Source organism: Anticarsia gemmatalis, chromosome 30, assembly GCF_050436995.1.
Source record: "Anticarsia gemmatalis isolate Benzon Research Colony breed Stoneville strain chromosome 30, ilAntGemm2 primary, whole genome shotgun sequence".
NCBI lineage: Eukaryota > Metazoa > Arthropoda > Insecta > Lepidoptera > Erebidae > Anticarsia > Anticarsia gemmatalis.
In genome coordinates, this window is record NC_134774.1 from 3,982,104 (window position 1) to 3,998,922 (window position 16,819).

The 16,819-nt window shown below is 40.5% G+C and overlaps 1 protein-coding gene across 1 annotated transcript; it reads left to right on the forward strand.

Moving 5' to 3' along the window:
* Positions 1 to 285: 285 nt before the first annotated feature.
* LOC142985635 (uncharacterized) lies at positions 286 to 16,710 on the forward strand. Its single transcript, XM_076133921.1, has 15 exons — positions 286 to 619; positions 1,118 to 1,292; positions 1,985 to 2,026; positions 2,472 to 2,564; positions 3,094 to 3,228; positions 3,886 to 4,470; positions 5,381 to 5,535; positions 5,856 to 5,906; positions 6,500 to 6,638; positions 11,375 to 11,471; positions 11,658 to 11,803; positions 12,315 to 12,446; positions 13,116 to 13,316; positions 13,601 to 13,750; positions 14,302 to 16,710. Exons 1-15 carry the CDS (start codon positions 546 to 548, stop codon positions 14,434 to 14,436), a joined length of 2,310 nt encoding a protein of 769 aa, XP_075990036.1. The 5' UTR covers positions 286 to 545; the 3' UTR covers positions 14,437 to 16,710.
* Positions 16,711 to 16,819: the final 109 nt, after the last annotated feature.

Consider the following 16,819-nt stretch of genomic DNA (forward strand, 5'->3'; position numbering starts at 1 on the left):
AGCTTTACTATTTTTTGCAAAGGTCAACACCATTGTCAATAGAGGACTCGAAGCTTTGGTTGTTTTGTCTGCTTCTAACAACATGGCCAATAACTTTGCAAGAAAGAGATATAAGATAGATTGTATATTTATATTGTCATACATTGTTATTATAATACTGCTAATTTGGAAATAGCAAATTTGACAGTAGTGTTTTCTTTTCTTTGTCTAATATGCGTACAGAAGGGAAAGCGAAAAGAGTCGAAATATATATGAGTAAAATTAATGTTTATCCCTGATTCAACTTGGTTATAGCTATCGGCTAGACTGCTAGACAAGTGACAGTCTATTCTCTTCAGCAATAATCGTTAAACATAATAAATAAGTTTATTTTATACGAATAATGAATGTCAAGTTGTGATTATAAACATATAACAGACATATTAATGCAAAAACATCGTATGAAAATGTCTTACAATACGAGAAAATCGTATTCGAATAAGTGTCTGGCGTCGAGTTAGTATTCGGCACAATTTCGTGTTTATTGTGCTAAAATCATTACAAAAATGCGGTGCTGTGCGCCTAATTGCAAAAATGATTCAAGATATATCTCTAAACTGCAAGGAATCACTTTCCATATGTGAGTTTTTGATACATTTTCAATAAATATCGTAATACGCTAAGTCTGCTTTTGATAGTAAACAAACGGATAAAAATTAATGTTATTAATATATTTTCATTTATATGACTATATTCTAGTAAGAATCTTATCTTTAAAATAATTGCTTAAGAATTTTTTAAAAGATTAAACATTCCAAATTATCTATATTGACTGTCATATGGAAATCTTTTTTATATTCTCAATAAAACCTATTAAAATGTCATAATTAAAGCGATTACAGTGTTTAAGTAGTATAATTTAAGCTAATATCCTAAGTTTTGTCTCATTTACTTAACTAACTAATTATTTACTTACATAGTACTTACAAATACTCTACAATTAATATTGAGGGCATGCAAAGTCCCCAACCCGCACTTGACCAGCGTGGTGGACTCAAGGCCTAACCCCTCTCAGGAGGAGACCCTAGCCCAGCAGCGGGACAGTAATGGGTTAAACTTATTATTTATATTATTTTAGCTTCCCAACTGAACGGAGTATCCGTACAGCATGGCTCCAAGCACTGGGCAAGTTGGACTGGGAGCCCAAAGAACGTAGTGCGGTCTGTTCAGAACATTTTCTCTGTGAAGATATGTATGAGACCAAGAGTGGGTTACGTAAAGTCCGGTTGGGTGCTATACCTATGGTTGAACAGGTTAGTATCTATACATGTATTATAAAATACTAGAGTCTGCCCGTGACTTCATCCACGTAGAAACCCTTCCTGTGTAAATCCCGATCCATCGGGAACTCCGGGATAAAAAGTAGCCTATGTGTTGTTCTGGGTCTACAGCTACCTATATTATACAAATTTCATCGTAATCAGTTCAGTAGTATTTGCGTGAAAGAGTAACAAACATCCATACATACATTCTCACAAACTTTTGCATTTATAATATTAGTAGGATAAAACAGCCTATTCGAGAATCTGCTTCTTTTGAAGTCTGTTAAAGAATATTACACAAAATATGGATGTGTAATTTTACTACAAGCATGTGAGATCTTATATTTAGTTTTCACAGTCAGGTGCTTGTCTAATATTTTCTACTAGCTGACCCGCGCAACTTCGCTTGCGTCACATAAGAGGGAATGGGTCAAAATTTTCCCCGTTTTTATAACACTTTTTACGGGAACTCTGCTCCTATTGGTCGTAGCGTGATGATATATAGTCTATAGCCTTCCTCGATAAATGGACTATCTAGCACTGAAAGAATTATTCAAATCGGATCATTAGTTCCTGAGATTAGTGCATTCAAACAAAGAAACAAACTCTTCAGCTTAATAATATTAGTATAGATTATACTTTTATCTTACACAACTTAAAATATTCCTGTATTTTGGTTCCAGAATCCAGCAAATAGTGACTATGGAGAGCAAGTAACTACTAAGGTATTATTAATTATTAAATTTTCCTAATATCTTCTTCATGGTGGTTAAACTGATAATATAAAGTCCTGGGTTTGATTTCCGGGTACAGTGCTATTGGTCTTTTCTAATTTCTATTAACCGTTTGACTTCCACGGTCGGCTATACTCGACAAATTAGAAAGTGCTCACGACAGTTTCGTCGGCAAATGTCGACAAAATATGGCGTCGTGAGCATGTCAAAATATCTTTTAAACTCTCGCGTTGCATGTTTAATGTATAATAGATTACGGGAATTAACGCGAACACGCATTTTACCTTTAAAATGCCTAACGTTTCGGCGCAGGTTGCACTTGTTCAGTCAACCTACGACCACGGCGAGTGCAACCTGCGCCGAAACGTTAGGCATTTTAAGGTAAATTATACATGAAATTATTTTCAATTAGTACTTAAATATAATTGAATTGCAGGTCTGCAGAATTTGCCTCACAATGGACTCGAAGCTGCTACCTATAGAAATAACAAAGTTAAAAGAGGCTTATGAGAATCTAACCAATATAACGGTAAGTCATATCGGTCAGCATATTTATCCGTATAAATAGTTGAAACACAAATATTTGTCCCGGGTGGGATTATAAACCACACGCGGCGCTACGGTTATTGCGGCGAGGTGACCATGTTAACCACTGCGCCTAATATTCAGTTATTATACTATAATACGTATTGAATCTGTTTGTTTGTCGTATGGTTAGTGGTCAACCTAGTGTCAAAGATGTTCAAGCCGCCCGAGTGGCCTTTGACATGGCTTAACGACTGTTATCTTAGTAGACAACAACCGGGACCGACTTTTTACGTATCCTGTGAAGCACGGAGACGCCCAGCTCAAATACCACTATGCGGTCACCCATCTATGTTATGACCGCGCCAACGGTTGCTTAACCCACAGATCGTTTACCGACCGGTGAGGGTAACTGGTTATGGGCGCCTCAATCTCAACTACACTGTCATAATCAATCTGTAACTACACTGCATAAAATATGTTCTGTTTTTATGTAAAAATTGTCTTTATAATATGTTTTTCGTCTCTTTCAGATAACAGACTCAGATAGATTACCACAAATGTTATGCACAGAATGTGCTCAAAGGTTACTGAACTCGAATGAGTTCAAACTCAAGAGTTTGAGAGCCAACTCAGTTTTAAATGAGATGTTGGAAAAACAATACCATGTATGTATAAATGTAATCTATACTAATATTATAAAGCTGAAGAGTTTGTTTGTTTGAACACGCTAATCTCAGGAACTACTGGTCCGACTTGAAAATTCTTTCAGTGTTAGATAGCCCATTTATCGAGGAAGGCTATAGGCTATTTAACATCACGCTACGACCAACAGGAGCAGAGTACCAGTTATTTTTTTTTAACGGCTGATAAATATGACTCATTCTCTCTTTTGTGACGCAAGCGAAGTTGCGCGGGTCAGCTAGTTTATTTATAATTAGCTATATCTACGTGTTTAAACTTTCATCCCCTATTAATCCCCCCCACTTAAGGGTTGATTTTTGTATACTAAAGTACTTTATGTTTAATACCAAGTCTTAGACTATCTTCTTGCAAAATTTGATCAAAATCTGTTTAGTAGTTTAGATTTGTGTAACAAGCAGATTTTTACTTTATTAAGGCGAATATAAAAGCAACCATTTAATTATTTTTCACCGACTTTAAAGAAGGGAGAGGTTCTTATTTCGCCTGTACATAGTCAATTTTCCCGCCCGGCTTAGAAGATTATTGCCGAACTAAATATGTGTGTAGGAAACCTGAAATTCTACTTCAAAGACGATTTTTTGTAACAATAATTGTTTTATAATCATTTTTTTCTTTTACAGTTAACCATAAACAGTATAAAAACAATAAACAGAGACAAATACAAACTAACTTCTTCGTTAACAATTAAAAATAATAATCCTGAACACTATGACTTGGAACTGACACATATTGAAGAGTTACCCATAGAGTATATAGAACACAATAATATACCTAAAGTAGAAAAAAATCCTGAAAATTTCGATTTGGAGGTAAAAGAAGAGGTATTTTTCGAAGAAATACCGAAAAGCGATTCTGAAAACGATTTTCAGAAAGAATTTCCTATATCCGAACATTACTCATCAGACGACAGTCTACCTTTAAAAAAATGTCAAGCGAAAAAACGTAAAAAAGTGTTAAAAAGACAGTTGAAAAGCGAAAAGCCGGTGTTGCCGAAAATAGATCGGCGACGAAAACCGTTTTTAAACGATGATCTGACGGAAACCCTTTTTACGGTTACGGATTTGACGGTTGAGGAGCAAATAGCTGATATTATTAAAAGACAAGAGAGTGCTAACTATAGAAATGCGATATTTAAATGTACTGTGTGTTATAAAGGGTTTTTAGATGAAGATGCGTATAATACACACGCGATAAGGCATACTAATGTAAGTATAGTAGTATTAATTTTTATCCCACTGCTGGGAAAAATTCCGAAATAAGAGAGGGTTAAATTATTTAACATACAAAACCCGCCGACAAATGTCGCCGATTCGCGGCCTAATGTCGCCGACTGGCCGATAAATGTCGCCGACCGGCCAATAAATGTTTCCGACCTTTCAACAACTGTCGCTGATCCGCCGACAATTGTCGCTGATTCGCCGACAAATGTCGCTGATCCGCCGACAATTGTCGCTGATTCGCCGACAAATGTCGCTGATCCGCCGACAATTGTCGCTGATCCGCCGACAAATGTCGCTGATCCGCCGACAAATGTCGCTGATCCGCCGACAAATGTCGCTGATCCGCCGACAAATGTCGCTGATCCGCCGACAAATGTCGCTGATCCGCCGACAAATGTCGCTGATCCGCCTACAAATGTCGCTGATCCGCCGACAAATGTCGCTGATCCGCCGACAAATGTCGCTGATCCGCCTACAAATGTCGCTGATCCGCCGACAAATGTCGCTGATCCGCCTACAAATGTCGCTAATTAGCCGACAAATGTCACTGTTCCGCCGGCTAATGTCGCCGACCCGCCGACAAATGTCGCTGATCCGCCGACAAATGTCGTCGCCGTCCTTTCAACAACTGTCGCCGACTAGCCCATAAATGTCGTTGACCCACCTATAGACATTACTGATCCGCCGACAAATGTCGCTGACCCATCGATTCTCTAGAAATATCTTCGGCTTAAAGAATCGCAAATGAGTACACGGTTCATTAGGTTTCCTTCAGTGAGCTCGTGAGGTACCCAAATATCGAGCTTTTTTGCGTAGAGAAAAGATTTTATTACAAGTTCATACATACTATAATGCGAAAAGACTTTCTCCGACCTAATATTATTACATTTTGCAGGAATCAGGCGAGCACGAGTGCACTATATGTAAGACGCACTTCAAACATTCGCATGCACTGCGCAAGCACACAACCGCACACCACACGCAGCGGTTCAGTTGTAACCAATGTACCTATGTGACTACACATCGACAGACAGCCAGACTACATGTCAGGTATCTATACTAATATTATAAATCTTTACTAATATTATAAAGCTGAAGAGTTTGTTTGTTTGAGCGCGCTAATTTCAGGAACTACTGGTCCGATTTGAAAAATTCTTTCAGTGTTAGAAAGCCCGTTTATCGGGGAAGGCTATAGGCTATATATCATCACTACGACCAATAGAAGCAGAGTACCAGTGAAAAATATCACAAAAATGGGGGAAGAATGTGTCCCGTTCTCTCTTATGTGACGCAAGCGAAGTTGCGAAAATCAGCTTTGTTATATATTTTCATTTAGATATTATTATATTTATTTGTTATATTTGTTTCAGGTGGCATAATGGTACTAAATACAGTTGTCCACATTGTCCTGTGGAATTTCAGTGAGTATTACTTATATTACCCACTTATACATCTTTTTCCTCCATTCATCTGTCCATTCATCCATCTGTTCATCCGTCCACGCCAATTTATTAATGTTTTAACGAAAAATTTATTATTTCACTTATTATAATTTAACAATCTCCGCATCGCCGTCCTCGGGTAACGTGCCCAGAAGGCTGGCAGCATTGCCACGTTGAATGGCAATGCTTTTTGACACCCCACGCAAAAAAAGGGGTGTTATAAGTTTAACGTGTCTGTTCGTCTGTCTGTGTGTCTGTGGCACCATAACTCCCGAATGGATGGAGTGATTTCAATTTAGTTCTTTTTTAATTAAAATTTACTTATGTGCGAGTGTTCTTAGACATGTTTGTTGAAAATCGGTTGAGCCGTTGAAAAGTCGTAAGGAGTGAAATTGGGGAGATTAACCGAATGACGGCAAATTACCGGGAACCTATTAAAAGTATGAAAGACCAGGGTTCCAGGGTTTTCAAATTTAAATTTATAGTTATATAAAATTGGTATTCATGTAAAATTATAATTGAAATGATAAAAATTATTATTTGTGAAGATAAATTATGTTTTAAATTTTCAGCAAGTTCACGACTTACATGGGTCACTTGCGTAAGAAGCATCCTTCAGACCACGTGTGTGAGATATGTGGCTACTCGTTTGTCAGTAATAAGGGCATCGAGCTGCACAAGAAACTGAAACACCGCCTCGACGAGATGCACGTGAGTCAACTGTCAACTGTGACCGATGAATGATGAATGATGATGATGATGATTGATGATGATGATGATGATCGATGACCGATGAATGATGCACGATGAATAATGACCGATGAATGATGACCGATGACCGATGACCGATGACCGATGACCGATGACCGATGACCGATGACCGATGAATGATGACCGATGACCGATGATGATGAATGAATGACCGATGAATGATGCACGATGAATAATGACCGATGAATGATGACCGATGACCGATGACCGATGACCGATGACTAATGACTGATGATTAATGACCGATGAATGACGAACGGTGACCGATGACTGACGATGTCACATTAGAGCTGTGTAAGTGGTTTAAGAGCGATGTCGGGCCTCTACATGAGACTGTCGACACATGGGTCACTTGCGTAAGAAGCATCCTTCAGACCACGTGTGTGAGATATGTGGCTACTCGTTTGTCAGTAATAAGGGCATCGAGCTGCACAAGAAACTGAAACACCGCCTCGACGAGATGCAGGTGAGTCAACTGTGAATGATGACCGATGAATGACGAATGATGACCGATGACTAATGACCGATGAATGATGACCGATGACCGATGACTGATGACCGATGACTGTCGATGTCATGTTAGAGCTGTGTAAGTGGTTTAAGAGCGATGTCGGGCCTCTACATGAGACTGTCGACACATGGGTCACTTGCGTAAGAAGCATCCTTCAGACCACGTGTGTGAGATATGTGGCTACTCGTTTGTCAGTAATAAGGGCATCGAGCTGCACAAGAAACTGAAACACCGCCTCGACGAGATGCACGTGAGTCAACTGTCAACTGTGAGTGATGAATGATGACCGATGAATGATGACTAATGACCGATGACTAAAGACCGATGACTAGTGACCGATGAATGATGACCGATGACTAGTGACCGATGAATGATGACCGATGACTAGTGACCGATGAATGATGACCGATGACTAGTGACCGATGAATGATGACCGATGACTGTCGATGTCACTAGAGCTGTGTAAGTGGTTTAAGAGCGATGTCGGGCCTCTACATGAGACTGTCGACACATGGGTCACTTGCGTAAGAAGCATCCTTCAGACCACGTGTGTGAGATATGTGGCTACTCGTTTGTCAGTAATAAGGGCATCGAGCTGCACAAGAAACTGAAACACCGCCTCGACGAGATGCGGGTGAGTCAACTGTCAACTGTGAGTGATGAATGATGACCGATGACTGACGATGTCATGTTAGAGCTGTGTAAGTGGTTTAAGAGCGATGTCGGGCCTCTACATGAGACTGTCGACACATGGGTCACTTGCGTAAGAAGCATCCTTCAGACCACGTGTGTGAGATATGTGGCTACTCGTTTGTCAGTAATAAGGGCATCGAGCTGCACAAGAAACTGAAACACCGCCTCGACGAGATGCGGGTGAGTCAACTGTCAACTATGAGTGATGAATGATGACCGACGACCGATGACTAATGACCAATGAACGATGACCGATGAATGATGACCGATGACTGACGATGTCATGTTAGAGCTGTGTAAGTGGTTTAAGAGCGATGTCGGGCCTCTACATGAGACTGTCGACACATGGGTCACTTGCGTAAGAAGCATCCTTCAGACCACGTGTGTGAGATATGTGGCTACTCGTTTGTCAGTAATAAGGGCATCGAGCTGCACAAGAAACTGAAACACCGCCTCGACGAGATGCACGTGAGTCAACTGTCAACTATGAGTGATGAATGATGACCGATGACTGACGATGTCATGTTAGAGCTGTGTAAGTGGTTTAAGAGCGATGTCGGGCCTCTACATGAGACTGTCGACACATGGGTCACTTGCGTAAGAAGCATCCTTCAGACCACGTGTGTGAGATATGTGGCTACTCGTTTGTCAGTAATAAGGGCATCGAGCTGCACAAGAAACTGAAACACCGCCTCGACGAGATGCACGTGAGTCAACTGTCAACTGTGAGTGATGAATGATGAGTGATGACCGATGACTAATGACCGATGAATGATGACTGATGACCGATGACTAGTGACCGAAGACTAATGACTGATGACCGATGACCGATAAGTGATGACCGATGACCGATGAATAATGACCGATGACTAGTGACCGATGACTAATGACCGATGACTAATGACCGATGACTAGTGACCGATGAAAGATGACCGATGATGACTGATAAATGATGACCGATGACTAATGACTAATGACCGATGAATGATGACTTATGAATGATGACCGATGACTGACGATGTCATGTTAGAGCTGTGTAAGTGGTTTAAGAGCGATGTCGGGCCTCTACATGAGACTGTCGACACATGGGTCACTTGCGTAAGAAGCATCCTTCAGACCACGTGTGTGAGATATGTGGCTACTCGTTTGTCAGTAATAAGGGCATCGAGCTGCACAAGAAACTGAAACACCGCCTCGACGAGATGCACGTGAGTCAACTGTCAACTATGAGTGATGAATGATGACCGATGACTGACGATGTCATGTTAGAGCTGTGTAAGTGGTTTAAGACCGATGTCGGGCCTCTACATGAGACTGTCGACACATGGGTCACTTGCGTAAGAAGCATCCTTCAGACCACGTGTGTGAGATATGTGGCTACTCGTTTGTCAGTAATAAGGGCATCGAGCTGCACAAGAAACTGAAACACCGCCTCGACGAGATGCACGTGAGTCAACTGTCAACTGTGAGTGATGAATGATGATCGATGAATGATGATGATTGATGAATGAATGACCGATGAATGATGATGAATGTCCGATGACCGATGAATGATAACTAATGACCTACGACCGATGACCGATGACTGATGAACGATGACCGATGACCGATGACCGATGACCGATGAGTGATGAATGATAACTTATGACCGATGACCGATGACCGATGAATGACGAATGACGACAGATGAATTACGACCGATGAATGATGACTTATGACCGATGACCGATGAATGGTGACCGATGACTGACAATGTCACTTTAGAGCTGTGTAAGTGGTTTAAGAGCGATGTCGGGCCTCTACATGAGACTGTCGACACATGGGTCACTTGCGTAAGAAGCATCCTTCAGACCACGTGTGTGAGATATGTGGCTACTCGTTTGTCAGTAATAAGGGCATCGAGCTGCACAAGAAACTGAAACACCGCCTCGACGAGATGCACGTGAGTCAACTGTCAACTATGAGTGATGAAGAGTGATGATGATTGATGAATGATGACCGATGACTGATGACCGATGAATGATGAATGAATGACCGATGAATGATTAATGAATGATGAATGAATGACCGATGAATGACGAATGATGACCGATGAATGATGACCGATGACCGATGACCGATGACCGATGACTGACGATGTCATGTTAGAGCTGTGTAAGTGGTTTAAGACCGATGTCGGGCCTCTACATGAGACTGTCGACACATGGGTCACTTGCGTAAGAAGCATCCTTCAGACCACGTGTGTGAGATATGTGGCTACTCGTTTGTCAGTAATAAGGGCATCGAGCTGCACAAGAAACTGAAACACCGCCTCGACGAGATGCACGTGAGTCAACTGTCAACTATGAATGATGATTGATTGATGATGATGAGTGATGACCGATGACTGACAATGTCATGTTAGAGCTGTGTAAGTGGTTTAAGACCGATGTCGGGCCTCTACATGAGACTGTCGACACATGGGTCACTTGCGTAAGAAGCATCCTTCAGACCACGTGTGTGAGATATGTGGCTACTCGTTTGTCAGTAATAAGGGCATCGAGCTGCACAAGAAACTGAAACACCGCCTCGACGAGATGCACGTGAGTCAACTGTCAACTATGACTGATGATTGATGAATGATGATGATGATTGATGATGATGATGATGATCGATGAATGATGACTAGTGACCGAAGACTAATGACTTATTACTAATGACTGATGACCGATGAATGATGAATGATGACCGATGAATGATGAATGATGACCGATGACCGATGACCGATGAATGATAACCGATGACTAACGATGTCATGTTAGACCTATGTAAGTGGTTTAAGACCGATGTCGGGCCTCTACATGAGACTGTCGACACATGGGTCACTTGCGTAAGAAGCATCCTTCAGACCACGTGTGTGAGATATGTGGCTACTCGTTTGTCAGTAATAAGGGCATCGAGCTGCACAAGAAACTGAAACACCGCCTCCACGAGATGCAGGTGAGTCAACTGTCAACTATGAGTGATGAATGATGATTGATGAATGATGAATGATTGATGATGATGATTGATGATGATGAATGATGATTGATGATGATGATGATTGATGATGATGATCGATGACCGATGATGTATAACGACTGATGACTAATCACTGATGGTTAATGACTAATGACCGATGACCGATGGCTAATGACTAATGACCGATGACTAATAACTAATAACTAATGACCGATGAACGATAACCGACGTCCGATGACCGATGAATGATGAATGATGACCGACTTCTGATGACCGATGACCGGTAAATGATGAATTATGATGATAAATAGTGACTGATGACCTATGACCTATGAATGATGACCGACGACCGATGAATGATGCCTGATGTCCGATAGCCAGTTGCGCTCATCGGTCGGTAAACGATCTGTGGGTGATGACTAATGACTCATAATCGTAGATAGCATATTAATATCGGCCGTGAATGTTGCAGATACCGGAAGACGGGCCTTTCTGTGAGTTATGTAACGTCCGGTTCGTCTCTGAAGAAGCACATAGGAGACATCTAAGTGTCGCCGCTAGACATATAGGTACGTGATTCACAGTTTTTTTTAATCCATTACTGTCTCCATTACGGGAGGAAATCCTTGCCGAGCAGTGGGAAATTAAGACTCTTTCATGAGTTCACAGAAGCTTAAATTCAAGGGACAAGGGTGGTTACCTTTAATGTTACTTTTCACTAAACTGTAATGGTACTAAGCATACCTATTTTTCAGGAGAGGACAAAGAGAGTGACTCTATAAAATCGCGCACTGGTCGGAGGAGTAACGAAGAGAGGAGGTTACAGGATAGTGAGGGAATTAAGAAGAAGTCCTGCACCAGACCTGTGAAGAGAGTCGATGGACCTTTCCCTTGTGAACAGGTAGGAAACCAAATATCAGGTCGGGGAAAACGTCTTTTCGCATTATAATATGTATGAACTTATAATAAAATCTCTTTGGCTTCAAGAATCACAAATGAGTACACGGTTCATTAGGTTTCTTTCAGTGAGCTCGTGAGGTACCCAAATATCGAGCTTTTTTGTGTAGAGAAAAGATTTTATTACAAGTTCATACATACTATAATGCGAAAAGACTTTCCCCGACCTAATATTACTTTAGACCTTCCTCACTTTAGACCATCATCAGTCTAGCCTTACTTCCAACTATGTTGGAGTCGGCTTCCAGTCTCACCGGATGCAGCTGAATACCAGTATGTTACATGGAGCGACTGTCTATCTGACCTCCACAACACAGTTACCTGGGTTATAACACGATACTAAATAAGACTGGTTGTCAGACTTTCAAGCTTCTGACTACTGTTAACGACTGTCAAAGATCTTTGAAAATGACAGCCGGGACTCACAATATAACGTAATCGTTGACTTCTTTCAGTGTGGTTTACAACTAGAAGATTCAAGAGCGTATCACAGTCACTTCAGGAGAACTCACCCGGACAAGAATCGAACCAAGTACCCGTCGATGAGGACGCCTTGTATGTGCGAAGTTTGCGGGAGAATGTTCCAGGTACGTACTGTAAATACATAGACTATGTGGGGCCCTAATGTAATGTTAGTCCTCCTTATCATATGGTTAGGTTGTAGGAGCTCGTGGCTTAGTTAACTCTGAGGTGATTAGATCTCTGAGGTTAAGCAACGCTTGCCGAGGTTGTTCTGTGGATGGGTGACCATATTACACGAAATATCGAGTTTATCCACGTTTCGCAAGGTATATTAAAATGTGTAATATGGTCACCCATCCACAGACCAACCTCGGCATGCGTAGCTTAACTTAAGATATCGAACCACGCGGGTGTTGTTATTTAGCCTCGTAGAAGTAAAAACAAATATATACTAATATTATAAAGCTGAAGAGTTTGTTTGTTTGTTTGTTTGAACGCGGTAATCTCAGGAACTACTGTTCCGATTTGAAAAAAATTTTCAGTGTTAGATAGCCCATTTATCGAGGAAGGTTATAGGCTATATATCATCACGCTACGACCAATAGGAGCAGAGCAGCAGTAAAAAATGTTACAAAAACGGGGAAAATTTGGACCCATTCTCTCTTATGTGACGCAAGCGAATTTGCGCGGGTCAGCTATTTAATATATAATAGGATACGGGAATTAACGCGAACACGCATTTTACTTAGTATAGTTTAAAAGTTATGAAATACAAATTTTTTCTTCGTTTTCAGAGTCAAGCCCTACTAAAAGACCACACGTGGGTGCACACGAGCGAGCGTCCGTTCAAATGCGACATTTGTCAGAAGTCTTTTCAGAAGAAGCAGAGACTCGTGGCGCATCAGAAGGTGCACAGTGAGGTGCGGGCTACGTACGTGTGCGGTATATGTGGCAAACAGTTCAGCACGCACAGCAACAGGCAGAGACATATGTTTGTAAGTAGAGAAAAAAAAATAAAAAAAAAATTTGGGCCCTTGGAAAAATTTGGGCCCTTGGAAAAAATTGGGCCCTTTAGTGGTCTGAGGGCCCTTCGGAAGACTATGGGCCCGTTGGTAGCTCATGGGCCCTTTAGTAACTTATGGGCCCTTAGACAGTTCATGGACCCCTTAATACTTTGTGGGCCCTTCCGAAGCTGAACCCATGTATAGTTAATAGTACATTATGCCCTTTTAAATGACCTTTCCTTTTATACCTATTAACCTTAATATCTTATTCACAGATACACACGGGCCTGAAACCGTTCAAATGCGAGATGTGCGGGAAAGCGTTCAAGCACTCGGCCGAGAAACGCGCGCACATTACTTATGTACATCTTAAGAAGCCGTGGCCCAAACGTACTCGAGGCAAGAGGAGACCTGAGACGAGACAGGTAAGAAGATGGGCCCATCAGTAGATACTGGGCCCTTATTTGACACTAGTGACCAAAAAAAAAAAAACGGCCTGATTCTAGAAAGGGAGGTATTTGGGTCCTAGTCGTAGACCCCACAAGTCACTTAATGGGCCAACAAGAAAATTATGGGCCCATCAGTAGATTATGGCACTAGTAATTCAAAAATTACGACCTGAATCTTAAGGAAATAGAAAGGGAGGTACTTGTTTGGGCCCTAGTCGTAGACCCCAATAGTTACTTAATGGGAACATGAATATCACTTGCAATTTAATTGAACCCAAGTAATGTTCTAAGGCCCCAAATATTATGAGCGCTAGAAAAGCTGTGAGCCCTACAATAGTCGTAGTTACTTGACGGGCCCTAGTATACCGGCTTAGTAATTTAATAAGCCCTAGTCACTTTTTCGGGTCCAAATATTTTTTATATGAGCCCATAAAAAAAAAGAATCCACTTTTATGCCTGCTAAACCTATTAATACTTTACACGACCTGGGAATCAAACCTAAGTTAATCTATTTTTTTTTGTTTTAGGGTCAATTACCTCCACACCAAGGGCCCCACGAAATGGAAATATCCAGTCACGTGTGGCCCCAATGTGACCCCAAATTGGGGGACATGAACGCGATGATAGAAGACAAACCTGTGTATTATAACTTGAAGATTTAGTGGGGGTCAATATTGTACCCTAATATGTGTCTCGTGACCCTAAAAACCAGGAGAATTGTGAAATCGAATCTGTGTATAGTTAACTAGCTGACCCGTGCAAATTCGCTTGCGTCACATTAGAGAGAATGGGTCAAAATTTTCCCCGTTCTTGTTACATTTTTCACTGGTACTCTGCTCCTATTAGTCGTAGCGTGATGATATATAGCCAATAGCTTTGCTCGATAAATGGGCTATCTAACACTGAAAGAATTTTTCAAATCGGACCAGTAGTTCCTGAGATTAGCGCAAACTCTTCAGCTTTATTATATTGGTATAGATGAGAATCGTGTGCATACAATGTAATACCCCCATAAGTTTCCCGACTGAGGGGAGACAAAAGAGGCATAGATTTAGTTGGGGGTCAAAAAAAATTGATCTCCCATGACCCTTAAAATAGGTACGGACAGACATTTTTACATGAAATCCTTTTATAACTTAGAATGTATTGGGGTCAATATATGACCCCCGGTTTCAAATCACAGCTACAGCGTCATACGTAGTTGAAAATAATGGCTTTATATATGAAAATAAACATTTTAATTTAATTAAATTATGTCCGGTTTCTGAGGTACATTTAGCGGTAGTTTATCTATTCAATAAAATAAAATTTTTATATGAGTTTAAACGCTATTGAATAGATAAACTACCGCTAAATGTACCTCAGAAACCGGAGGTTAGACAGCTAGAATTTATTTATTTTCTCATGTTTTATAAAATTTGTAAATAAATAAATATTTTGTAGATAATAATAGTATTTATATGATACCTTAGGCCTTACTTTACCTATGTAATAAAAGTTGATAATCCCAATTATGAATAGTATAATAATGAAGTTCTCCTGCCTGAAAATAATAAGCAATAATAAATAAAAAAAATAATAATAATAGGTTGGGGAAAAAGTCTTTTCTCATTATAGTATGTATGAACTTGTAATAAAATCTCTTTGGCTTCAAGAATCACAAATGAGTACACGGTTCAATAGGTCTCTTTCAGAGAGCTCGTGAGGTACCCAAATATCGAGCTATTTTGTGTAGAGAAAAGATTTTATTAGAAGTTCAAACATACTAAATAAATTTAACCCATTAATGTCCCACTGCTGGGCAAGGGTCTCCTCCCGTAATTAGGGAGGGGTTAGGCCTTTATATGCGTCCACAGTTTATATTAACTAGTCAATAGTAGCCAACAACTTAGTAGAGAGTGTTGTATGCAAGGTTCGCGGCTGGAGGTATACAACATTCAGAATGTATAACATCAGTGACTCGACTTATACAGCTGACGGAGACCTGTTTGATACAGATACTTTATTTTGAAAATATATTGAACTACCTCCGTGGCGCAGTGGTTTAGGTCGCCACGCCGCTACCGTTGTATCGAGAGGTCGTGGTTTCAAATCCCACTCGGAATAATTATTTGTGCGATCCACAAATAATTGTTTCGGGTCTGGTTGTACTTTGTGTCCGTTGTTTGTATGTTTGTAAAAGTCCCCGCGACAGATGAGCAATTCTTAATGCTAATATTGTCTTTAAAAAAAGTATAATATAGATAAATATGGGGCGTTCCTAGCCAGTTGCGCTCACCGGTCGGTAAACGATATGTGGGTTAAGCAACCGTTGCCGAGATGGTTTCATAGATGGGTGACGTTGTAGTATTTGAACTGAGCATCTCCGTGCTTTGGAGGGTACGTCAAAAGTCGGTCCCGGTTGTTGTCAATTAAGATAACAGTCGTTAAGCCATGTCAAAGGCCTACGGACTTGAACAACTTTGACACTAGGTTGACCACAAACCATACGATAGAAAGAAAGATCAATATGTATGATAAATCGTGCAAAGGCTCTTTACTAAGTTGTCAGCCTATAGTATCTATATATATTTGCAGTATTTAAGAGTTCTTTTTTACATTTTGTTGCCGACTGATCAAAAAAATCATGTAATATTATAAATCATTAGCCTAGCCTTTCTTCCAACTATGTTGTAGTCGGCTTCCAGTCTCACCGGATGCAGCTGAATGCCAGTATTTTACATGGAGCGACTGTCTATCTAACCTCCACAACACAGTTACCTGGGATATAACACGATGCTCGGTAAGACTGGTTGTCAGACTTTCAAGCTTCTGACTACTGTTAACGACTGTCAAAGATCTTTGTATTGTGAGTGTAAATATTTCTGCATAATGTAATATAGTGCATACTAGGCAATATTTTTTAAATGAGTGCTGAATAAATGAATTTGAGTATACTTATTTTTTAATAGCTGACCCGCGCAACTTCGCTTGCGTCACATAAGAGAGAATGGGTGAAAATTTCCCTCGTTTTTGTAACATTTTTTACTGGGACTCTGCTCCTGT

Bases quoted from the DNA above. Each gene is read 5' to 3' on its own strand.
- LOC142985635 (XM_076133921.1), top strand. From the start codon at position 546: ATGCGGTGCTGTGCGCCTAATTGCAAAAATGATTCAAGATATATCTCT. The intron at 4,471-5,380 runs GTAAGTATAGTA...TACATTTTGCAG, and splicing joins ACGCGATAAGGCATACTAAT to GAATCAGGCGAGCACGAGTG. The intron at 5,536-5,855 runs GTATCTATACTA...TATTTGTTTCAG, and splicing joins ACAGCCAGACTACATGTCAG to GTGGCATAATGGTACTAAAT.